The sequence below is a fragment of the Penicillium hordei genome (assembly GCF_028827395.1).
Source record: "Penicillium hordei strain IBT 12815 chromosome Unknown utg000001l_segment0_segment0, whole genome shotgun sequence".
NCBI classification, from domain to species: domain Eukaryota; kingdom Fungi; phylum Ascomycota; class Eurotiomycetes; order Eurotiales; family Aspergillaceae; genus Penicillium; species Penicillium hordei.
In genome coordinates, this window is record NW_026623142.1 from 3042028 (window position 1) to 3064261 (window position 22234).

General features: G+C 49.3%; 11 protein-coding genes across 11 annotated transcripts; 7 read left to right on the plus strand and 4 right to left on the minus strand.

Moving 5' to 3' along the window:
• Nucleotides 1-522: 522 nt before the first annotated feature.
• Nucleotides 523-2035, minus strand: N7537_001148 (GTP-binding protein RBG1; the record flags this gene model as incomplete). Its single annotated transcript, XM_056892206.1, has 9 exons — nucleotides 523-542; nucleotides 601-721; nucleotides 767-1123; nucleotides 1173-1510; nucleotides 1557-1627; nucleotides 1674-1710; nucleotides 1760-1834; nucleotides 1888-1951; nucleotides 2015-2035. 9 exons carry the CDS (start codon nucleotides 2033-2035, stop codon nucleotides 523-525), a joined length of 1104 nt encoding a protein of 367 aa, XP_056757201.1.
• Nucleotides 2036-2523: 488 nt separating this feature from the next.
• N7537_001149 (putative cysteine dioxygenase Cdo1) lies at nucleotides 2524-3331 on the plus strand (the record flags this gene model as incomplete). Its single annotated transcript, XM_056892207.1, has 4 exons — nucleotides 2524-2772; nucleotides 2822-2893; nucleotides 2942-3137; nucleotides 3201-3331. The coding sequence occupies 4 exons, from the start codon at nucleotides 2524-2526 to the stop codon at nucleotides 3329-3331; spliced, it is 648 nt and encodes a 215-aa protein (XP_056757202.1).
• Nucleotides 3332-3673: 342 nt separating this feature from the next.
• Nucleotides 3674-5749, minus strand: N7537_001150 (phenylalanine--tRNA ligase subunit beta; the record flags this gene model as incomplete). Its single annotated transcript, XM_056892208.1, has 7 exons — nucleotides 3674-3837; nucleotides 3885-5187; nucleotides 5242-5365; nucleotides 5421-5497; nucleotides 5543-5562; nucleotides 5610-5650; nucleotides 5697-5749. The coding sequence occupies 7 exons, from the start codon at nucleotides 5747-5749 to the stop codon at nucleotides 3674-3676; spliced, it is 1782 nt and encodes a 593-aa protein (XP_056757203.1).
• A 640-nt stretch (nucleotides 5750-6389) lies between these two features.
• Nucleotides 6390-8638, plus strand: N7537_001151 (protein phosphatase 2A structural subunit TPD3; the record flags this gene model as incomplete). The annotated part of the gene is made up of 9 exons (XM_056892209.1): nucleotides 6390-6452; nucleotides 6505-6610; nucleotides 6658-6809; nucleotides 6856-7347; nucleotides 7396-7510; nucleotides 7561-7705; nucleotides 7754-7854; nucleotides 7922-8259; nucleotides 8303-8638. 9 exons carry the CDS (start codon nucleotides 6390-6392, stop codon nucleotides 8636-8638), a joined length of 1848 nt encoding a protein of 615 aa, XP_056757204.1.
• A 3-nt stretch (nucleotides 8639-8641) lies between these two features.
• Nucleotides 8642-9047, plus strand: N7537_001152 (uncharacterized protein; the record flags this gene model as incomplete). The annotated part of the gene is made up of 2 exons (XM_056892210.1): nucleotides 8642-8677; nucleotides 8889-9047. 2 exons carry the CDS (start codon nucleotides 8642-8644, stop codon nucleotides 9045-9047), a joined length of 195 nt encoding a protein of 64 aa, XP_056757205.1.
• Nucleotides 9048-9166: 119 nt separating this feature from the next.
• Nucleotides 9167-10009, plus strand: N7537_001153 (ferric reductase-like transmembrane domain-containing protein; the record flags this gene model as incomplete). The annotated part of the gene is made up of 2 exons (XM_056892211.1): nucleotides 9167-9419; nucleotides 9468-10009. 2 exons carry the CDS (start codon nucleotides 9167-9169, stop codon nucleotides 10007-10009), a joined length of 795 nt encoding a protein of 264 aa, XP_056757206.1.
• Nucleotides 10010-10818: 809 nt separating this feature from the next.
• N7537_001154 (putative capsule-associated protein CAP1) lies at nucleotides 10819-12667 on the plus strand (the record flags this gene model as incomplete). Its single annotated transcript, XM_056892212.1, has 2 exons — nucleotides 10819-12563; nucleotides 12616-12667. The coding sequence occupies 2 exons, from the start codon at nucleotides 10819-10821 to the stop codon at nucleotides 12665-12667; spliced, it is 1797 nt and encodes a 598-aa protein (XP_056757207.1).
• Nucleotides 12668-13063: 396 nt separating this feature from the next.
• N7537_001155 (alpha/beta fold hydrolase) lies at nucleotides 13064-14588 on the plus strand (the record flags this gene model as incomplete). The annotated part of the gene is made up of 3 exons (XM_056892213.1): nucleotides 13064-13211; nucleotides 13259-13737; nucleotides 13785-14588. The coding sequence occupies 3 exons, from the start codon at nucleotides 13064-13066 to the stop codon at nucleotides 14586-14588; spliced, it is 1431 nt and encodes a 476-aa protein (XP_056757208.1).
• Nucleotides 14589-15241: 653 nt separating this feature from the next.
• Nucleotides 15242-17672, plus strand: N7537_001156 (uncharacterized protein; the record flags this gene model as incomplete). Its single annotated transcript, XM_056892214.1, has 7 exons — nucleotides 15242-15274; nucleotides 15327-15354; nucleotides 15407-15513; nucleotides 15559-16143; nucleotides 16191-16789; nucleotides 16837-17497; nucleotides 17565-17672. The coding sequence occupies 7 exons, from the start codon at nucleotides 15242-15244 to the stop codon at nucleotides 17670-17672; spliced, it is 2121 nt and encodes a 706-aa protein (XP_056757209.1).
• Nucleotides 17673-18539: 867 nt separating this feature from the next.
• N7537_001157 (40S ribosomal protein uS3) lies at nucleotides 18540-19575 on the minus strand (the record flags this gene model as incomplete). The annotated part of the gene is made up of 3 exons (XM_056892215.1): nucleotides 18540-18866; nucleotides 18958-19271; nucleotides 19422-19575. The coding sequence occupies 3 exons, from the start codon at nucleotides 19573-19575 to the stop codon at nucleotides 18540-18542; spliced, it is 795 nt and encodes a 264-aa protein (XP_056757210.1).
• A 349-nt stretch (nucleotides 19576-19924) lies between these two features.
• Nucleotides 19925-22225, minus strand: N7537_001158 (phosphatidylinositol-3-phosphatase YMR1; the record flags this gene model as incomplete). Its single annotated transcript, XM_056892216.1, has 3 exons — nucleotides 19925-21613; nucleotides 21660-22142; nucleotides 22202-22225. The coding sequence occupies 3 exons, from the start codon at nucleotides 22223-22225 to the stop codon at nucleotides 19925-19927; spliced, it is 2196 nt and encodes a 731-aa protein (XP_056757211.1).
• Nucleotides 22226-22234: the final 9 nt, after the last annotated feature.

A 22234-nucleotide genomic window follows, 5' to 3' on the forward strand; every position in this document is an offset into this window, starting at 1 on the left:
AGTACGAGTAGTCCGTTTATACTGGCTTTTAATTTTTTTTCTATTTTTAAGACAATACGTGAGTGCCATAAAAAGATCTGATCTTTTTGCGCTGATAGACAAAGAACATGAAAAACAAAAGGGTAATCATAACAATATGGACTGGTCGCTTCAAAGGCCACAAACTACCGAAGGTGCCAAGAATATCAGAAAGACATGGCTTTTCGCCTCGTGCGTGCCCCTGGGCTTGTGTAACCCCTGAAGCCTAACTCGAGTTCATCGAATCAAGTCGAGCTATACCTTGAGACCAAAAATTCAGCAACGCTGTGCATGGCTGCTGATTTTGATGTCAAAAGGTATCAAGACTTCCCCTCTAATTATGTTGCCGTGAACGAGTCTATCCACGCTCGGATCCGGTGGCGTCTTACGGATGTCCCAGAAACCTGTCAGATCGCGGAGGCGCAACGACAAGGGCACAGACCACAGCGCTTGGATCATCTCGCCGCTTCGGGCTATGAAGGTCAAGGAGTTGGCATTAATCCTTTACCGCTTGACGATAGACACTGTAGCTGGTCAGCTTTGAAATTCATAATTCGTTTTTTTTTGGGGGGGTAGAATTACCGATATCTTCGTCGCCAAGCTCGTGCGAAAGACCGACTCGCTGCGGTTGGTGCTTCACTGAGCGACCATACACAATGGCGTGCTTGAAATCGTCCTTGATTGTGCGGTGAATAGCGTCACACTGTTTCGTTAGTATAATTCTTAGAAAGATGAGGGCAATGCTTACGAAATTTTCGACTGTGCATGCGTAGGAACGCAGCACGACAGGTGCTGTATAGTCGGGCGCTCTGCCCTTGGGTTTCGTGTAGATTCTGCGCAGCTTGAGCTTCCCCCACATCATCTCCAGCAACTCGTCAATATTCCATCCATGCTCCGAGCTAATTGGGCAGGCATCTGGAATCCGGTACAGCAAATCCAACTCTTGGATGGAAATAGCATCGATCTTGTTCAGCGCATAAATGACGGGGATGTAGCTGCGGCTCTTGGCTTCCAGGACATCAATCAGGTCGTCAATGGTGGCGTCGCATCGAATGGAGATATCAGCGGATGAAATCTTATACTCGCCCATTACAGCTTTGATTTCCTGGGATATGTCAGTACTCATAAAAGTCTATGTGTGGAATGGGTCTTACGTCGTTGTCGATATGAGTCAATGGCTGAGTGCTTGTGATGGCGATACCACCCTTGTCCTTCTTCTTGAACACAATGTTGGGAGGCTTCTTATTGATACGAATGCCAAAGCCCTCCAATTCGTTCTCGATGACTCGCTTGTCAACCAATGGCTTGTTCACGTCAAGGACGATGAAAATGAGGTTACAAGTCTTGGCCACCGCAATAACCTGTCGACCACGACCCTTGCCGTCTTTGGCACCTTCGATAATACCTGGGAGATCGAGAATCTGAATCTTGGCGCCATTGTACATCACTTGACCGGGGACAGTTGTGAGGGTTGTGAACTCGTAGGCCGCGGCTAGAGGGTGTTAGAGAAATCGTTTATCAAGGAGGTTTTAACGAACCTTCTGAATGTTGGCCAGTCAGTTTATTCATCAGTGTACTCTTGCCGACGGACGGGAAACCAATGAAGCCACTGCACTTGTAAGCGTATGCAATCGCAATCTTCTCAGGTGACTTACACACTGGCCACACCAGTACGCGCAACATCGAAGCCAGCTAATCTCAAGTTAGCACCTAGCAGCGTGCGCAGGTCTAGAATACTCACATCCACCACCACCGCCGCCTCCAGTCGGGGTCAGAAGTTCACGCTTGAGCTTAGCAAGCTTCGCCTTCAGTTGTCCTGTATTATTGTCAGAAGACGTCATCGGTGAAAAGTCGTGGGTGTGCGCGTACCCAAATGATACGAGGTGTTCTTGTTTTTTTGAGTCCGAGCCATCTCGGACTCGATCTCCTTGATCTAAACGAAAACATTGTCAGTAATTTGTTCGATGCCATGCTCAAAATTCTTGACCGCACTCACCTTTTCAATAGTGGTCGACATTTTGGCGATTTGACCCGGCAATCAAAAAATCAATAAAAAGAATGATTGAAAACCCCTGGTGCCACAGGAATTAATATATGTCCCTCGCTAAAAACGAGTGAGTCGAGCGACAACTTTTTGAAGGAGAAATGGACTTGCGGCGACAATCTTTGAATTGTGGCACCGCAGTTTTTAGTCAGGGCGGGGTGTGCGCCTAAGGCGACAAGGGCAATTATGTCATTTGAAGCCTGAGGCATTAATTCTTATCGCTATCATAGCCAAATTGCGACAACTTGGGCAACTACATACTGGTGAACATTGTATTACTCGAATTGGTTTTGAAATTCATAGTGGAAATACATGTCCTGTGCGAACTCTTATCCTAGTCTACATTTCCGTTGTGGTGGATACAACATACACTCTCGGTTTCGTCATTCGGCCAACTTCCGATACCGCTTCCTCGTTACATAGACACTTCATCCCAAACGCGCTTAGCATAACCACTCATTATGCCATTCCTTAACGGGTCCGAATCGATCACCGAGAAACCTGCCTTCGAGAAGCTCGTGGATGACCTTAGTTCTGCGCTAGGACCAAGCTCGGGTCTGGATTCTAGCGATGTCGACCCTATGGAGATACAACTATTGATGGAGAAATACGTCTCGGATTCGAATGAATGGGCTTCGTATGCGTTGGGTGACGCGAGTAGGACATACACCAGGAATCTAATTGATGAGGGAAACGGCAAGAGTAATTTGGTAAAGAAATTATCACCCCTCAACGATTACTTGACTGACTTCGTTTCAGCTCATTCTCGTCTGGAGCCCTGGGAAAGGGAGTACAATTCATGACCATGCAAACGCACACTGCGTGATGAAGGTAAGTCGTCTTTCATTCGACGGATAGATGGAAGCTAATTTGGAGCAGGTTCTAAAAGGCAAACTGCAAGAAGATCTGTACTCGTGGCCCGATCAAGAGCAGATTGAGAATGGCCAAATTTCACCTCCACAGCTCACCAAGCAAACAACTTATGGCGAAAACAAGGTCACCTACATGTCTGACAAGCTTGGTTTGCATCGGATATCCAATCCGGATCAGGACAACTTTGCAGTCTCCCTCCATCGTATGTTGTTCTTTGTGAAAAAGAAAGAAAAAAAAGTGATTGGAGTCAAGGCTAATTGATTAGTTTACACACCACCCAATGCCGCAATCTATGGGTTTGGCATTTACGATGAACGAACTGGCAAGGCCAGGCACATCAAGCAGACCAACTATTATTCGTTCCGCGGTCACCGGCTCGATGATGGACAGAAGTAGTGTTATCGATACCCTGTTATCATTAGCGCTACATTGTAGGGGGTTTTCACCTTGTACGTTATCTACCTCTACCGGAGCTATGGCCATCGGCCTTAGAAACTCTCTTTTGGTAGCTTGACTCTTCCTTTCGGATACCCCCTTTTGTACTTTTATGTTCAATTACATATTCTTCCCGGTCGACTTGTACTCTATATTGAAATGCGTTCTGCGCAACGATTGGTAAAAGCAAGCTCCTTTCTGACACGTCATTTACTGGGGATCTTCTTGGATTTATGTATTTTTTTTGCTTTTGGTCATAACTCTAATCAGAAAAACAGCCACTGATCTGTTGGCCCGCTTGCTTTACATGAAAGCTTCAACATTCAGCTCCAGAGTACTGACAGGGTACTTCAACTCGTACTTCTCGAGCACAGTAGGGTGTAGAATACCGAAGGAGCCAATGACCTGGTCCTTGCCGCCAATGATGACGTGAATGGAAGCAGAGTGGCCGGGGAAGTAGGTTGGATCTACATTGTTAGCAAATATTTTTGGTCTTGTTCGAGGGGGTACACACCGTCTAGTTCCTTGATATAGTACGAGTCGCCTGTGGGGGTCTCGCCCTCGGCGAGGAAGTTGGTCTTGAGCATGGCCATGATACGATCAAGAAGACCGTGGACAACCTCGAATCCACTAGTCTTACCGTAGAAGGCAGCAGCAAAGTGTCTCTCGTTGCGACTCTTGCGTTCCAAAGACAGATCCTTGAAGGCAACATCGCTGACCTCAAAAATCTTCATGGGGACAGAGTGGTGCTTGTTCTCACGGATGGTCTTGAGCAGACCTGGGAGCAGGCTAGTACGGACAACCTGGAACTCAAGGGTCTTGGGATTGGCCAACTTGACAGCAGTATTTCCGTCATCCTTGCGGTTCAACCAGCCAAAGTTCTCATCATGAGAGCACAGAATCAACGGCAACACCTCAGACCAACCAGCCATAGCAGTTTCCACACGAATAATGTCAGAAAGCTTGTTGATGGGGAGAGGTTGAGCGACTGTGCCAGAGATATCAGGGAATGCACGGGGCAGAGAGTTGAAGCCGTAGGCAATGGCAACATCCTCCATGATATCACACTGGTGGAGAACATCGGCACGGGTCGGGGGAATTTCCACGTTGATGATGTCTGAGGAAGTAGTCGAAGGCTTGGCGCGGAAAGCCATCTTTGTGAGAAGAGTACAGATCTCAGCGGGGCTGAGGCTCAAGCCACAGCACTGGTTGATGTACGAGACTTCAGCCTGAGCAGTGCGGGGGGCGATGTCGGGGGTGACGCGAGTCTCCTTGTTGTGCTCAGACACAATCTGGACAGGTTCGATGGTGAACGGCTCCAAAGTATATTGGGAGAACATGGTGACCATCATCTTGTTCACAATATCCAGCTTTGTCTTATCGAGAGCTGTAATCTCAATCAAAACATTGGTGGTGTTCAGGCTAATCTTAGAGCGATCACCGTTGATAATGGGTGGTAGAGAGCAAACAGTCCGGTTGGAGTCGTAGATGACTGGGTAGACCGGAGAGTCACGAATGATGTGCAGGTACTTGCCCAACTGTTGGTGCTTCTCGTAGAAGTTCATCAATTCCTCGCCATCCATCTCCTGGGTCTGATTCAATGGGGTAAATTTGATGTCCTTGGGAGGGAGAGCCTCATAAGTGAAGGGACCCTTCACAGTGTCCAAATCATGGGTACCGATTGATACCAGGGTTCGTTGACGGGCCAAGTTCTGGTGGAGCTTATCTTGGAGAGCAATGAAGGACGCATAACGAGCCTGGTCGAACTTGATGTTCCGTAGAATAGCTCCAGCCACATAGGGTCTGATTTTCATGGTCTATTTTGGTCAGCGGAGCCCCTCCATCTGGATTGTAGGTGTTGAAGTACTGACATCTTCCTTGACAATAATCTGTTCCATCTGTGCTGGCTGAGTCAACTTGTACTCGGGCAGGGGGTTCCGGCCGAGGAAGATGTTCAACATGAGCGCAATGCCCTCGAAGCACAGCAAATCATATCTAATCTATTCTTAGTTGGGCTCTTCCATCTCTTCTCTTCGGATGTCATGCGTACCGGTTGGCGGGGATCTCAATCTTGAGTTGCGGAGGTTCTTGCTTTCCATCAACGATAGGACGGTCCGAGTTTGTAGTCTGGAAAGATCAGCATTGGTTATGATCGGGTTTCGGGGGATGTACATCTTCGTCGAGCTCAATTCCTATTCAGAGTCAGTTATGCCCCGCAAGGATTCCTCAGCCAACCTACCAAATTCGAAACATAGCTCATCAAACTCCTCTGTAGTATACCTAAAGAGATGTCAGTAGAGTTCAATGACAAAATCCAGAAACGTACTCTCGGCCCAACTCTTTGAAAAGAGCGGCCTTGTCGACCGAGATGGTGGGCATGGTGGGGGTTGCGAATTCTGGTGTCAATCAGCGAAATGTCCGGTAAACCAGAGCGAATCCCAAGTAGGCGACTCCGACAGAATATAGGGAAAGCCCGTACAGAATTCAAGAAGTAGCCCTAGAGTGATCGGTGCACAAAGTCGTGGATGACTCTTTGCGCTGGTGGAAATTCTGCCCGCAAGCCACCACCGCCACAGATCCCCCCTCTTTTGTGACAATGGTATGGGTATGGTAATTCCCCTCCATATTCAAATGTTTATGCGCACACCGCCAGTATGTAATTTACACCAGTAAACACTCAAAGCTCGATTACTCTGCTCTGGTTACTGCATCATCGAAGGGGGCTTTTTTCTTTTCTCTTTACGAACTTGTGACAAATCTATTAATTTGCTGTTGATCAAGATACTCTTCAATTGTCGAGGTATGCTTCTGCTGAAGGTGTCCATGCGGCCCAAAACCCCACCCTCACTCTACCACCATCCATCCCCTTTGCCATCTCGCGAAGTCGGAACTAATCCTTATCAGCCATCACATTGCCTCCTACACCTCCTCTGCCGAATCGCTACCAGGTCCAACTCCACCCTCTTCCCTTTCAGGACCGGGACTCGTCGCGTGTCCTTAATACATATCCAAATCCACAATGGAGGGCCAGAACGAGAACGACGAGCTCTACCCCATCGCCGTGCTCATTGACGAGTTGAAGGTAGGTCTCCCTCCGGTCATGCAGAAAATATTTAGCTCACATTTTTCTTTAGCACGACGATGTTCTTCTCAGACTCAATGCCATTCACCGTCTATCCACGATCGCGCTTGCACTTGGGCCCGACCGAACCCGGGAGGAGCTCATCCCATTTCTTGATGGTTTGTCTAGCCTTCAATCGCCTAGCAAACCCGTCTAACAGTGATAGATTCCGTCGAGGACGAGGATGAAGTTTTGACTGCGCTGAGTGAAGAGCTGGGCAATTTTACAGAATATGTCGGGGGCCCCGAACACGGGCACGTGTTGCTCTCCCCGTTGGAGAATTTGGCGGCTATCGAGGAGCCGTTGGTGCGGGAGAAGGTACCACACCAGCTGAAACTTTCTGGGGCGCATGCTGACGTTTCAGGCCGTTGAATCTCTCAACAAGGTATGCGAGCAGCTCTCGGAAAACCAAGTTGAGGAGTATTTTGTCCCGCTAGTCCTCCGCTTGTCAAAGGCAGACTGGTTCACCTCGAAGGTCTCTGCGACTGGTCTTTACTCCACACCATACAAGAAGGCTACTCCGGCTTTGCAGCAGAGTCTCCGACAGCACTTTGGATCTTTGGTACACGATGAAACCCCGATGGTGCGGCGACAGGCGGCCAACAATCTGGCCAAGTTTGTCAAGGAGATGCAGAGCCAGGTCGTCATCGAAGAAATAATTCCCCTCTTCCAATACTTGGCGAGCGATGATCAAGACAGCGTCCGTCTGCTTACCGTTGATATTCTAATTGCGATCGCGGAGGAAATTCCCAAAGAACAGCAACCAAGCCATGGCGTTTTGTTGACATCGCTGCGGAATCTGTTTGAGGATAAGAGCTGGAGAGTCCGATACATGGTTGCCGATCGATATGAAAAGGTACATTGTCCCGAATTTTGAACTATCGGGCGAAACTGATGTATGTAGATCGCCAAAGCTGTTCACGAAGAGGTTGTCACCCGCGACATGGTGCCTGCCTTTGTCAAGCTCCTCAAAGATACAGAGGCCGAGGTTCGCACCGCAATTGCTGGCCAAATTCCTGGTATGTTATCCAAATTATGTATAGTTGATGCCTAACTAACACATGTTTAGGCTTCTGCCATTTGATCGATCGCGACACTCTCCTCAATGAGATCATGACTAGCGTTGAAGACCTTGTCTCTGACCCCTCTCAGCACGTCCGGGCTTCCCTCGGTACTCAGATCAGTGGGCTCGCGCCTATTCTAGGCAAGGAGGAGTAAGCATCCTTCCTATCTACTAGCAATAACCTGTACTGACCGCCCAGGACTATTGCACACCTACTCCCCATGTTCCTTCAAATGCTTAAGGATGAATTCCCCGACGTCCGCCTGCACATCATCTCGAAGCTCGAGCAGGTCAACAAAGGTAAGCGCTCGTTGGTTTTTTTGGTTTTTTGGTTTATTTTTTATGTATGCCTTCTTACCCTATATAGTCATTGGTATCCAGCTTCTCTCCCAGTCTCTTCTTCCCGCGATTGTTCAACTGGCCGAGGATAAGCAATGGCGTGTCCGCCTTGCTATCATTGAATATATTCCACTCCTTGCCAGTCAACTTGGAGTCGAGTTCTTTGACGAGCAGCTGAGCGATCTTTGCATGGGCTGGCTCGGAGACACAGTCTTCTCCATCCGAGAGGCTGCCACTGAGAACTTGAAGAAGCTGACAGAGGTATTCGGCGTGGAGTGGTCAAAAGCTTCTATCATTCCCAAGGTAATGGCCATGGGTCAACACCCTAACTATCTTTACCGCATGACGACGTGCTTTGCCGTTTCTGTAAGTTTCCTCTCTTACTACATCGATCAATGCTAATTATCAGACTCTCACCCCCGTTGTCAACCTCGAAATTATTGAGAGCTCTCTCCTTCCTATCCTGGAACGCCTAGTGACGGATGAAATTCCTAACATCCGTTTCAACGTCGCCAAGTCTTACGCCGTTCTCACCGCCACACTGCGTCGTCTGCCGGCCGATAAGACCTTGGTTGAGGTGGAGAAGTCTGAAGAGCCTATCGCGCCATCACCCCAGAGCCTGGAGTTGATTCAGTCAAGGGTTGTGCCCAGCCTGGAGAAGTTGCAGGAGGATGACGATGTGGATGTCCGATACTTCGCTACGACTGCTGGTGGCAATCAGGATGAGATGCAGACCTCCCCTTAAACTATGCACTTGTTCGGTCAATACCCAACAAGACATCCTGTCAGGTTAGAGAATAGCCAAGCGTCCTTTTCCTTCAGGCGTTTTTAATGTAGAGGTTTTACATACCGTTTAGCCAGGGTAGGTAGTCAAAAGCAAATGCGCAACTAAAGACCTTTCGATACATGTAAACCCACTCACATGGTGTATCTACGGTATAGTGGCCGTAAAAAGGAGGGCTTTAAGCCAACCCTGGAGGGCTGGACCTCGGAAGTTCGTCCGGGGAGCAATTGAGGTTCATTTGTCAGCAAAAAGCAACCCTTCCTGGGTGCCAGGTGGCCCCGGGCCCCCCTCCCCTCCCCCCGAGGCATCCAGGCACATCCATGGTTGGACTTCTTATTTTGCACCAGCAGTATATCAAATAAATTTGTGATACCAATATCAACATTCTAAACATGCTTTTTTGAACCTCACTACGTCTCACTGGCATGTCAATTGGCTTGTGATTTTACAGAAGCCCTCCTTTCTCATTTATATTATTATTCAGTCGCCATGTCGTGGCCATATCATTTCGTTTCTCTCTCCGAAGACGACAAACTGCATCGCAAGGAGCTACTTGATTATCGGGGGTATTACGCACAATGGTCAATTATTGTGGTCATCGTCACCATCCGAATTTTTCGCTTTGCTGCAAGATCAACTGCGAAGTGGGATGGGCCGGTTTCTGGAAAGACCCGACAGTATCTTCTCTGCGGCCTGTGGCTGCTATGGCTTGTAGGCCTTTCGATATGGAACAGTGGTGATGGTATGTCTTTGTCTCCCGGTAGGTTAGAGGCACGAGCTAACATGCTAGACTACCTCCATTTGACCAAAGCATTGGGCCGAGTTGGCCTATCCCAACTACCACTGCAGGTTCTGATGTCTCCGGCATACATCTCTCGGCCCGCAGCCTCATCTGTGTTGTCTATTCTGACTGGTATCCCTCAGCCAGTGTTGACACCGTATCACCGTCTCTTTGGTCGGGCGGTTGTCTCTCTTCTGCTGGCTCACGCCGCGTTGTATACATTGTTCTTCGTGCAATCTAGCCATCCTGAATTTGGTATATTGCTCTTCAAGCGCGTCCAAGACCTAGACGTCCAATGTGGCCTAGCTGCGATATTCTCGGCGATGCTACTCGTTCTGTTCGTGCGGCCGGCTCCCCAGAAGGGACTCCAGACTTGGCTTGCACAGGGAACCATTCAAGAACGCAGAAAGATGTTTTACTTTGGTCATGTGTCTTTGGTGGTACTATTGTGTGTTGCGGCTTACTCCCATGTGAAGCAGGCGCAAAAGTACATGCTGCAGACCTTAGCAGCCTCTGTGCTTAATTGGATGTGCTGTTGGGCGGCATGTTAATGTATTGTGGAGGAATATAACATGCCCGGTTGTTCTTTGGAATGAAAGATCTGTTGGTCAGTATCTTAATATTGAACTCTAGGGATGCCATATATACATATAAGCTCATGTAGTATGAACCTCATTTATCAATCCATCCATCGGGGGAGAAAATAGAAGATTCTAATTCCTTACATAGTTTCAAGGCTCGATCAAACAGTTACTTTGTGATATATTTCGTTTTGTGCTTGTTTAGATCTTGTTTTCGGAGAGGACGACGATCTACAATGTATGAACTTGTGCCCCTTTTTCCCCCCCTAGTGAGAAGCCAACCAAAAGTGAGTAGAGAATCAAGGGGTACGGACTATGTTCTATACATGTATAGTTTACATGAATTGTGTACTATTGAATATATATATTCGCGAGTGATTAGATCTGCTACTCCTTCGAGGGTTTCAACCATCTTTCTACCAAGAAATATTTGAACGATATACTTGATATTCTGTAGCATGTACATCAATGTACAACATAGTCCAAGCACTTTTGGTGACACGTATATGAATTAGATCATGGAGTACCTCCCCTGCAGTTGGGCAACGCCACATACTAGTAGAGTGGCTAGACTGGCCCCCTTCAAGAATTGAGGACCACATAAATAAAAATAGACCATATTATAATATGATTGATAGGCTATGTCTTTTAAACCCTTGTAACAGTTAACTAGGTAGATTGTCGCGATTACGTTAGAAAGGCTTGGCAGATAAGGTTAATAGCCCGACTCTAGACTTACGGAGAACTCTCCTTAAGACTTAGCTTTGCTCTCCTCCTTCATGCCTCTCTCCAATGGCAGCATGCGCATCCAACGGTTGATTGTACTACTTGCGATCAGTGTTCTTGCCTGTCTTTCTCTCCTACTGCTACGATCCTCGACTCCCCCAAAGCAGCCCATAGATTTGCCTCCTCCCGAACCGATACAACACCCTCAACTCCATGCGGGGCAAAACACATACCTCCCCGAGAAGGAACACCCGATCACGCGTCTGATTGAAAATGCCCAACAGCATTTCAATCATGCGCAGTCACGCCAATCAAAAACTCTGGCCGAGGCCGTGAGTGAATACCAGCGCCGCTACAATATGCACCCGCCGCCATTTTTCGACAAGTGGTTCGAGTTTGCCAAGTCAAGAAATGTACAGCTCGTCGATGATTTCGACTCGATCTACCACAGCCTCCTCCCCTTCTGGGGTGTGAAACCTAAGACGATTCGCGACCGAGCGCGCGAGACACTTGGATTTGACAATGCGGTGCTCGGTGTTCTGATTCGCAACGGGAAGGTGTCTCTAACGGATGGAGGGGGTGACGACCGCAAGTGGCAGCGAGATGCCACGGCCGGTATGATGGATGCTTTTGTGAAATACCTGCCCGATATGGACCTGGTGTTTAACACCCACGACGAGCCGCGCGTGATCCTCCCTAACGAAGACCTCCAGCGATTGGTGCAGAAAGCCAAGGACGTCATTATTCCAGCAGCATTCAAGAAAACTCCAACCAATGCGTGGTCCCCACGTGCTTCGGACCTAAACAAAGGCGACCGCATTGACGAGGTGCGCACCACTCGTTTCAACCGATTCGCACACCAACCGACCTGGACAAACTCCCGAGTCTCTTGTCCGATTGACAGTCCAGCGCGCTCACTCGACGAAAACCCTTCTGACGACATTGATCCTTATGCGTATGGCGAACTCGGCTTCATCTATAACACCACGGCGGCCTCTGACATCTGCAATACCCCCTCTCTCCGCCATACATACGGATTCTTTGACCGACCTAATGCCTTCGATGTCGTTCACGATCTGTTCCCCGTCTTCTCGCAAAGCAAGATATCCAGCTTCCAGGACATTATTTACCCGAGTCCCTGGTACTGGGCCGACAAGGTCCCCTACAACACCGAGAAAGACTATTCGTGGGAGGCCAAGTCTGACCGAATGTACTGGCGTGGCTCCACAACCGGTGGATTTTCGCGCGCGGGTGGTTGGCGTCGACAGCATCGGCAGCAATTTGTCGACAACGTCAACGCCTTGGGTACCACCAAAGTTCTCGCTCATCAGGGGGGCGGCTGGGTTTCACAGGTCGCCAACCGGGATGCGTATCGTGATTCCTTCGATGTCAAGTTCACACTTATCGGCCAGTGTGACCCGGACGATTGCAATGCGCAGACTGAATACTTTGGGGTGTTCAAGCAGGCCGGGCAACAAGATGCGTGGGCGCACAAGTTCCTACTCGACATCGATGGTAACGCTTTTAGCGGGCGATTCCACGCGTTCTTGCATAGTAACAGCTTTGTCTACAAGATCGCTATCTTCCGCGAATGGCATGACGAGTGGCTGAAGCCCTGGGTACATTACGTCCCCCTCAGCTTGAAAGGCAACGAGTACGTTGAGAGCATGCGATACTTTACCTCGGAAGAAGAGGGCAAAAATGCCGCTCTTCAAATCGCGAAGCAGGGCCAGCGCTGGGCACAGCAGACCCTACGAAATGAAGATCTGGAGGTTTGGTTCTTCCGGCTACTCCTAGAGTAAGTACCTCGTCATTCTATAAAGAATTCTGCTAACCTGCTCACTTTTCAGGTATGGACGCTTGGTAGACGACAACCGTGAACAATTAGGGTTCGTTCTTTGATCTGTATATATTCCTTCGACGAGATGATGGCTTTTTGTTTTTGGGCTCTTGTTAATACCCCCTTTCCCTTGGACCTGTTCCCTACCAATAATATTTGTGCATGTGAAGGCGGCGTTCGGTATGCCATAGATTGAGAAAAACTGTAAACTGCCTACAATTTACAGCATAATATGATTGCATTCCTGAATCTGTATCTTGATGTAAAATATCTAAATTGTGAGATTTCCATAGATACTACATAGTTATCTGCATGTAGGTACCCGTCCACGGGTCAGCCCATCGCTGACTCATGTGTGACGCCACCCGTGGATGGCCCGAGCTCGGTTTGCCCTAGCTCTAGATTTACATTTATTACAGGCTCACTCCATCTCACTCTTTCAACACATGATTCCAAATATGGGTAAATCAGTATCCCGTGCCTTGATCGGCGCGGCCGTCTTTGCCTACGGCTTCTTTACAGTTGCTCTTTATGGCTTCATTGCCTTGGCTAAAGGCACATACTTCAAACGCCCCACTGAAAACGAGAAACGGGACCTACAGCTTGGTGAGCTATGTATTCACCACTATGAAGGTTCTTTGCTGACTGTCCAGCTCGCAATCGCCTGTGGGATTTATCTAGAGACTTCGAAGGTCTCTCTCACCACATTATAACTTTGCAGAGCGGATTCAAGTTCCACTTTGTCAGTAACGATATCCCGAACACACCAGAAAGCATCAATTCCGATAAACCATTAGTCATCTTCATCCACGGATTCCCCGATAGCTGGGCGATCTGGCGACACATTATCAGAAATCCTGCTCTGCAAGAAGCCGTTTCGCTCGTTGCGATTGACCTTCCTGGATATGGAGGCACAGAGAGTTTGGGAAAATATACTGCAACAAACGTCTTGGAGAAATTGACAGAACTGATCGTCACCCTGCGGACCCAGTATGGCGTGGATTCGGGCAACGAAAGCAACAAGAAGAGAACCATAATCGTCGCCCATGATTGGGGTTGTGTCTTGTCCATGCGCCTCGCTGCCGAAGCTCCGTCCCTGGCCCATCGGTTCATCCTGTCCAACGGACCATCGGTATGTCAGAACACTGGTGAATATGCCTATCTCAACTAATGACTCAGATGAAATTGGTTGAATCCAATATCCGCCGTCTGCTCTTCTCGGCCAATAAGATGCTCGGTAACGCCTGGCGTTCACCATTGAACGCCCACGTCCCGCTGATGCAAGCACTCCGAACCCTCGCCCCTCTTGGCCGCCAGATTTTTCTATCCGGCTACATCTTTGCCATGCAGCTACCAACGCCAATTGTCTACTACTTCCTGTCCGGAGGCAACCAGTCACTGTTGAAAAGTTGTCACCTCACCTCGTACAACAAGGACGAATGTACCCCCCTCGATGTGGCCAACAGCATGGCTAGCACCATGGGTCCGTCCGCCGCAGAATCGGATACTAAAACTCCCAGCGGGGATGCCTATCCTGCCAGCATCAGCGAACGCGCGTTCGCACATGTCATCCACATGGCGGCTTATTACCGCGATCGGACATCGGTGGCGCGTTGGGTCAAGTCTATTGAGACGGTCGCTAGCTTGCACAGTATTTCATCCGGAAAGCGGCTGGCGAGCAGTGGAGCTGGGTTGTTTGATGAAGGTCCCCCGGGTGCTCTCAAAGCCAGCACGACCATTTTCTGGGGCAAGGATGATATTGCTCTTGACCAAAGGATCTGCCTTGATGGGATGGGTGATTACTTGGTGCAGGGTTCTCAGATTGTGCTACTTCCCCGTACTGGACATTGGACCCCGGTTGAACGTGAGAGCGGCGCCGCTTTGATCAAGGCTGTTGAATGGGCTGCCCAAGGCGAAGAGGGGGATATTGGGACCGTCATCAGTGAATCCTATCCTGGTATCCAGGTCAATTTTTCACGATAAACATAGGAAATACGTTGGACAACTTTGATATTCAGCGTTTTCGTATTGCGGGGGGGGCAACCCGATCTAAAGCGGTTAGTGTGGAGGTCTTGTTTCACGTTCATGTTAGACCATAGACCACTTAGAGAGGATGGATTCAATGTATATTTTGTAGCAACAAAAGCAGAGAATCTAGAATCTAGAATCTAGAATATTCATAAAGTGAAGAGAAAAGAAAAGAAAAGAAAAAAACAAAAAATCGGAAATTGTCTAGGCTGATCGATGATTTACCCGGGAAAAACCACTCCACTTTTCCCCTCGGGAGCTTTGACCTTAATTTGCCTACATCTCGGCCTTTGCTTCCCATTTACTCCGTACTTTGCTTTTATCTTCTGACTCGCCACTTTCTCTTTTCTCAATCTCAGAATCTCAGTTCAACTTTACACAACATGCAGTGAAAATTTCTCCTGTTTTCGTCCTCCCAATCTGCGTCCGGTCCAGGTACCACAGTGTATCGCGCTACCGGTCTGAACTGTCATTGGCAATTCAATTGACAGCTTGACAGCTTGACAGGTTAAATATAGCCCGACAGCTTTTCTTCTTTTGGGGTTTTTTCTCTTCTCCAAAATTTGTCGGGTGTCTAATCATTTGTTTACTGTTGGAACTGTGGCGTGATGGATTCCAATGGAGGAGCAGTCTACTGCACGGTACTTTAACAACCCCCTCCTATGCTTATGGCGTAAATTGACGATGAGACAGCTTCTGTTAAGTGACAATTATCTTCCTGGTATGCTCTCATTTATTTATATGGAGTGTGAAACTATTCTAAATCTTTATAGGTGCTATGGTCCTTGCCCACTCCCTACGCGACAATGGTACAAAAGCGAGGTTGGTGGCGCTATTTACACCAGACAGACTACAATCGACCACCATTGATGAGCTAAGGGTACGTACAGCACTTCCCAAACTATACATTTGACTTACAATTTAGACCGTCTACGACGAGTTGATCCCAGTGAGCTCAATGGTAAACGACACGCCGGCGAATCTCTGGCTCATGGATCGCCCAGACCTAATTGCCACATTCACCAAGATCGAGCTTTGGCGCCTGACACAATACCAGCGGGTCGTATACATTGATTGTGATGTCGTAGCTCTCCGAGCTCCCGACGAGCTGTTGTCACTGGAAGCAGATTTTGCTGCTGCGCCTGACGTTGGTTGGCCAGATTGCTTTAATAGTGGAATGATGGCTCTTCGACCTAATCTACAGGACTACTATGCACTACGAGCACTCGCCCAACGAGGTATCAGCTTCGATGGCGCCGACCAGGGTCTGCTGAACATGCATTTCCGGGACTGGCATAGGCTAAGCTTCACGTATAACTGCACGCCAAGTGCTAATTACCAGTACATTCCTGCGTACAAGCATTTCCAGAGCACCATCAGTCTTATTCATTTCATTGGTGCCCAGAAGCCATGGAATATGCCGAGGCAGATTGTCCCGCTGGATTCCCCGTACAATCAGCTTTTAGGCCGGTGGTGGGCTGTCTATGATAGACACTATCGTCTGCCATTTGTAAGTGATATGCCAGAGATCGTGAAGACGTGGACTAACATCCCTAGGTACCGACCGCACCAGCCGAGATTGAAAAGACGGCGGTTTCCCAAGGCGATCAAGTCCATGCCCCTCGTTATGACGTTCCTCGTTATGGAATCACCCCCCATCATGAAACACAGCCGACGTGTGAACGGCAGACCTACCATGTTGAAGAACCCACGAGCTTCCACGAGGAATCACACCAAGCACCGCGAGTCGAGCACGGCCATTCAAAACCGCACCACGAACACTCTGCTCCCGCTGATTTACATCATGCTGCCGTGCCTGTATTGAGTATGGTACCGCAATATGTTCGCGGAGAGGAGCATGTCTCAACCTTTATCCCACCATTGCCTCCTGCGCCAATCACTTTTGCGCCTCAGCTGAGCCACGAGACATATGAGACACAGACACAAACGCAGGCGCAGACGCAAACCCAGACTCAGGCACAGTTGCCCACACAGACCCAGACCCAGACCCAGATACACTACCCCGATGAGCATATTCACCAACCACAGCCGCTGACCCCGATCCATCCTCCAATTATCGAGTACAAATCACCCCCATCTCCAGTCCCAGAGGTTTCGACCTTTGAGGCGCCAAGGTCCGAGTGGGATCCCTCACGGTCAGAGCTTATCCTTCAGTATCTTCTGCAGCGCTAATATCCCATAGTGAGCCACCACCGGTCAACACGAAACCCGAAGGTTTCAGTTTACAACAGAAAACCTACAATATGTCTGAAGACACGCATCTATTCCAACCTCCGTCGTCCTACCCCGAAGCGCCGAAAAACATGTGGTATGAGGTTCCAGCCAAACCGGAGCCCAAACCTACTACCGTCTTCCCCTGGGAGAGCCATGCCCCGAAACCCACTCGTGTCTTTGTCGAGGAGGCGCCTGTGGAGTTCGTGGAAAATCCCGTGATACCCGAGGAACCAGAACAACATTCACTCCCAAGCGAGCCAACCCCTCCCAGGCCCTCGCCTTCCTACACCCGGGTGCCGTTCGAACCCAGTGCCGAATCATGGCAAACATATAGCCGCTCCAACGCCTGGGATGAGGACCCAGAGATCCAGCGCTACATTGAGACAATTCAGGCACGGCGCACAAAATCACAAGTGACCAGTCCGGAAGCCCATTCCAACAGCCCCGGGAGATCACCCCCCACCCCAGGCTTCCGCCCCAGCACCAAGATTACCGACTTCCCAACAGAAGTTGAGCGCCCCAGTCTGCCCGTAACGCCAGCCCCAATCCACCGCACCAGTTATGGGGATGAGGCCTCCGGTACGGCCGCCCTACCTGCTGCCGAGGGCGTGCCTAGCCAGGAGGAATGGGTGGGTGTCACGGTTGATATGTTCTCTTCTCTCCTCGGCGCAACATACTTATTGTGGCGATCTACAGAATCCCCTAGCTCAGCTCGAGGAGCTACATCGTCGGCATTCGGAGGTCTTGGAGCATCCCGAGCTGCTGTTTAGTCGGCTTGCCGCTGTCTCATACCGTGGGCGTTGACAGTACTCGTTCCTTTCTTTAATTTTTTTTTGTCAATCTTGGATAATCTGATACGATTCGTTTTTACGGTTGAACCTAGTTAGGGCATATACTCCATTGTGCCTTTGCATATGCATATGTATGAAATTTTTTGGATGATATTTTGTTATGAATAATAACGGCGATACTGAACGGAGCATTGCATTCTTCCTATTCTTGCAGTTCGGCTGGAGGTGCACCCGCAAATGTGCGAATCCTCTCCTAAGATTAGAAATACATGTATCCAGCAGTATATATAGGTATTCAATCTGTTTTCGTTTCTTTCTCCCCGCGTGCTTCTAGCTTATATGTTTATGATGAAAGGTAGAGGGGATATTACCGAATTACCACCACTTAGGAAATATATATGAACGGAAGTCCAACAGCTCTAAATTAGTTAGTTCCACCAAAGAGCCTGTCAATGGCTTGATATACATATACATCCTAGTTGAAATTCCCCGATCACATCTGAACCAAAGCTATCCCAACGGTCCGAACGTGGACACAAGATCTATATTTCCGGATCTAAATCTCCCCATACTACACCAAGTAGGACGCAGGCACATGGTAATCGAGCAACATGCACAAGAACAGAGAATATATATAGAGACTTTGATTCCAGTATATCATGTCTGATATTCAATAGCAAGGAAAGCCTCTTCTTGCCAATATGTACCAGACCTCGAATCTTCCAACTGACCTTCACCGTATTGGCCAATACAAATTATAGAATAGCGAATAAAAGGCTTTGAAGGTCATGTAATTTTGATTGCGTGAGGTAGAGTATCAGGTTAGGTTAGGACAGATGGAAGGAAAAGGAAGAGCCGGGCCTAATGTAGATAAAAACATTTACTCCTGAGCGAAAGTCTCCGCACCACCCTCTGCCTCTGCGGCCTGCTGCTCGGCAAGACGCTGCTGCTCGGCGGCCTGCTGAGCGGCAATAGCCTTGGCACCGTAGTCCTGGCTCATGGGCTGGAGAACGGGCTGCTCCTCCTTGGGCTCGATGATGGTGACCGAGTCGGGGAGAGTCTTCTGGGGGCCGGCCTTGCCCTCGGGGTCGGAGCCGCGCATGATCTTAACCTTGATACCGAGGACACCCTGGCGGAGGAGAACGTGACGAGTGGCGGAGTCAATGAACTCCTTGGCGGGCTGACCGGAGTGGATCATGAAACCGTCCTGTTACTTGTATTAGCCATAATATTCTTCCCCAAAAACTGGTTTTCGCGGATCGATTCGTCGGGCGCAATTTTCCCTAGGATAGACGTACGGTGAACTTCATGGACTTGGCACGGGCGGCACGGAGCTTTCCGGACACAACAACCTCGCAACCCTTGGCACCAGACTCCATGATGAAACGGAGGACACCGTAGCAGGCACGACGAACGGCAAGACCGTTAAGGAGCTTGTAGCGGAGGGACTCGCACTGAGCGACAGCGGAGAGACCGCGGTTCTGGACCTTGGCGGCGTAGAGGGAGACGGAGTTCTCGGGGAACTTGAAGCGCTTCTGGATGAGGGAGGTGAGCTCGCGGATGCGGCGACCCTGCTCACCGAGAACCTCCTGGGTGTGGGTGGCACGGACAACTGGAAAGCCCGTTAGCATCAAATCCCCAATTCGTATTCCGCAGATCCCATCGCGATCGTAAATCCTTCTCTTCCTCCTCTTTCCAGGCAATTTCAACCAGCAATTTTCAAGCCATCACACGAGGGATTGGTTTTTCGGGTTCGACGTACTGATGTCGGTGACAGTGGGAGTCACACGGACTTCCACACCGGAGTAGCCCTCCTCGGCCAGCTCGCGCTGGAAGAACTCGTTCAGCTCGGCATAGAAGACACCGTCGGCGACGAACTTTCTGCGCTTAGAAATAGCTCCCTGAACAGCGGCCATTTTGACGTTCCTGGTGGTGGTGGAATCGGGGGTTGTCGACGGAGGGGATCGTGGTCGAGAGACTTCAATTCTGAGAGTGTATTATTTAGTGGGGATTTTTCGGGACTAGGGCTGCTTGCCCGTTTGGGTCAGGGCTCAACCCTCGCTTGCCGGCGCCTTTCCTGTTTGGTCCTAGCGTTGTCACCTTATCTTTGAGGCAATATTAAGGCAATAAGGCAGTAGTTTTTATTACATTCAACTACTCAGATATCATTGGACGAATCACTTTATTGTCGTATGAACGCGGATGCATAACATAAAATTGTAAATGCTTGAAAATCATGCCCGAGTCCTTTAATATTACCCCGGTTCATTGCATCTCTACTTCTAACTCGGTCGGTTTGTCGGTGCGCTCCGCTGGGAATGCAAGCTTAGATACGCCCGACGTCACAGCAGCTGTCATCCCCGATACATCAGTCATTTTACCCACATTGTTTGTTCCTGCAGTCTCAATACCAGTCAACACCGTACTTTCCGGAAGATCACTGGGTGCCGCTGAGGAACGGGGGCCGTTCATCTCTGCATCTGTTCGACCGAATACCTCATTCCACCACCGTGTTTCATTGACTCGGGGAAAGATGAGTCGTTCCTTGCCGCGCTGATTGTCGTCGATGACAGGGTCATACCGAGGGTTCGTGAATTGTTCCCGGCGAGCGAGGAAGTAATCCCAAACGCTACGGGTTCGTTCACTGGCCTTGCAATCCACACGTTCTTTTTCGTTGTTGAACAAGAATGTGCCAAATTGACAGGAGTAGAGATGGTAGAGAAGTCGTCGCAGGAAACGCTCGTTAAACTCAAATCGTGTCGGATGTTGATGAAGCAGCTGATATGTTGCATCCAAGAACTGATGGAACACAGGGCTCGTCTCTTTTGGTTTGGTTATCTCCTTCTCGGACACCCCCGAGCGCGGTATAGTAGGCTTCTTCACAGGAGTGTCAGAGTCATAGTTTTGAAGCTCTCCATCCAAGTCCGGCAAAGAGTCACGGCTATTGTTGTCCCGACCAAAGAATCCCTTGGCACTAAGGAAAGCATTTTCAATGGCCTTCCCTGCACCTCCACCGTCACCAAAGGCACGGTTGGGATCCCCGCCGATGCGTTCGTTTTCGATCTGGAACCATTTCTCGCTGTTTAAATGACCAGACCGGTGTCGGAACATGTGTCCAAATGAAAGCCAGTCTTTCTCTACCAGCACCATGAAGCCCTCCAGGGTCCGAAAATAGGGATCCAAACAAATCTGGCTCAGCGCACTGAGCTGGCTCGTACGGTCCCAGCCATCAGAGCAGTGGATCAAAACATGAGAATGAGTAAGACCAACTTGACGAGTGATTAGCCTGGCTCCCTCCAAGATTCCGCCAATGTGCTTCAACCAACCGCTGCGCGCTAGCTGGTCACGATTTGGCCCTAATGGAGTAACATCCGACTCCTTCAAAGCATCAATCACCTTGTTAAGCGAATCTCGCATGACATGGATATTGTCAATACCAAGATATGCCTTGGTAGCGAATTTGTAGTTGTCCATGTTCTCTGATCCAAGTCCAACAGCCTGCATGGCAAATGCATTCACCGTAGGGCGTGCGTCTACAATCAAATTCGACTGCTGGGCGCCATATATTGAGCGATGGTCTTCAGGATCGCCACTTGTAGTGGCTAACAAGTCGTCCTCAAGTTCCTCGGCGTTGTTTAATTCAGGAATCATCACTTGACTAGTCTCTGGGCTGCTGGAATCTGTTTCTTTCTCTGTGGCTGAGAAACTTGCCAACGGCCGCTCGGAGCGAGAAGTCAAGAAGATAGCGGACAGAAGCTTTTCGTCTTGAATGCTTCGATTCTGACGGACACCGACCAGCGGCTGTGAGCTTCTGGTGATGGTGCAATTATTGACAGGGTGAAAGTATGTGAGGGCTGGAATTCTTGCTCGAGATCGATAGCGCCCTGCGTAATTAAGTGTATTGTCGGAAATGGAACAAGGTACGGGGATGAGGGCAGGATAGGTCGGGGAGAACTAAGATGAGTTAGTAGAGCACATTCGGATTGGTTTGTGAGCATACCTCATAGTTCACGTTGATCTCCGAAAGACGCCATGCTTTTCCTTCGTCCAAGCAGCCTTGGCGTGCCCATTCCTTGCGTGGGTCATACAACTCCCACCCATTAAACTCCTTCTCTGGTGGGGGAGGCTGATAACTAAAGGCGTAAAGCTTATCGATTCGACTGGACTTGCACGTCCACTGCTTGATACTTTCAAACACATCTCGTGCTTTGTGCTCATTTACAAAGTAGAAACAGACGAACGTGAAGTCTCGGCATCGGAGTCGGATAGAAGAGAGCTGGCGGGAGGCACCGGGAGCTGGCCGCAGGGTGCAGAAAGCGATGATAGGGTATGTGATCCATAGTTCTCTGGGCCTTGTTATCACGCCCTTTATCTGGTCATCCGGGGAGATTGGTGGAATGTGCGAAAAGATGAGGTGGTGAGGGGTTAGATGGAGGGTACCATCGACCTGCTCTCCGCGGCGAGCCAAGGTCACATTGTCAACCTGGAGCGACATGATCAGTGAGTGGGATGTTTGTAGCGCTCAAGATAGGTTCTCCGAACCTTAGCAATCCGTGTTCTCTCCATGCCGTGTAG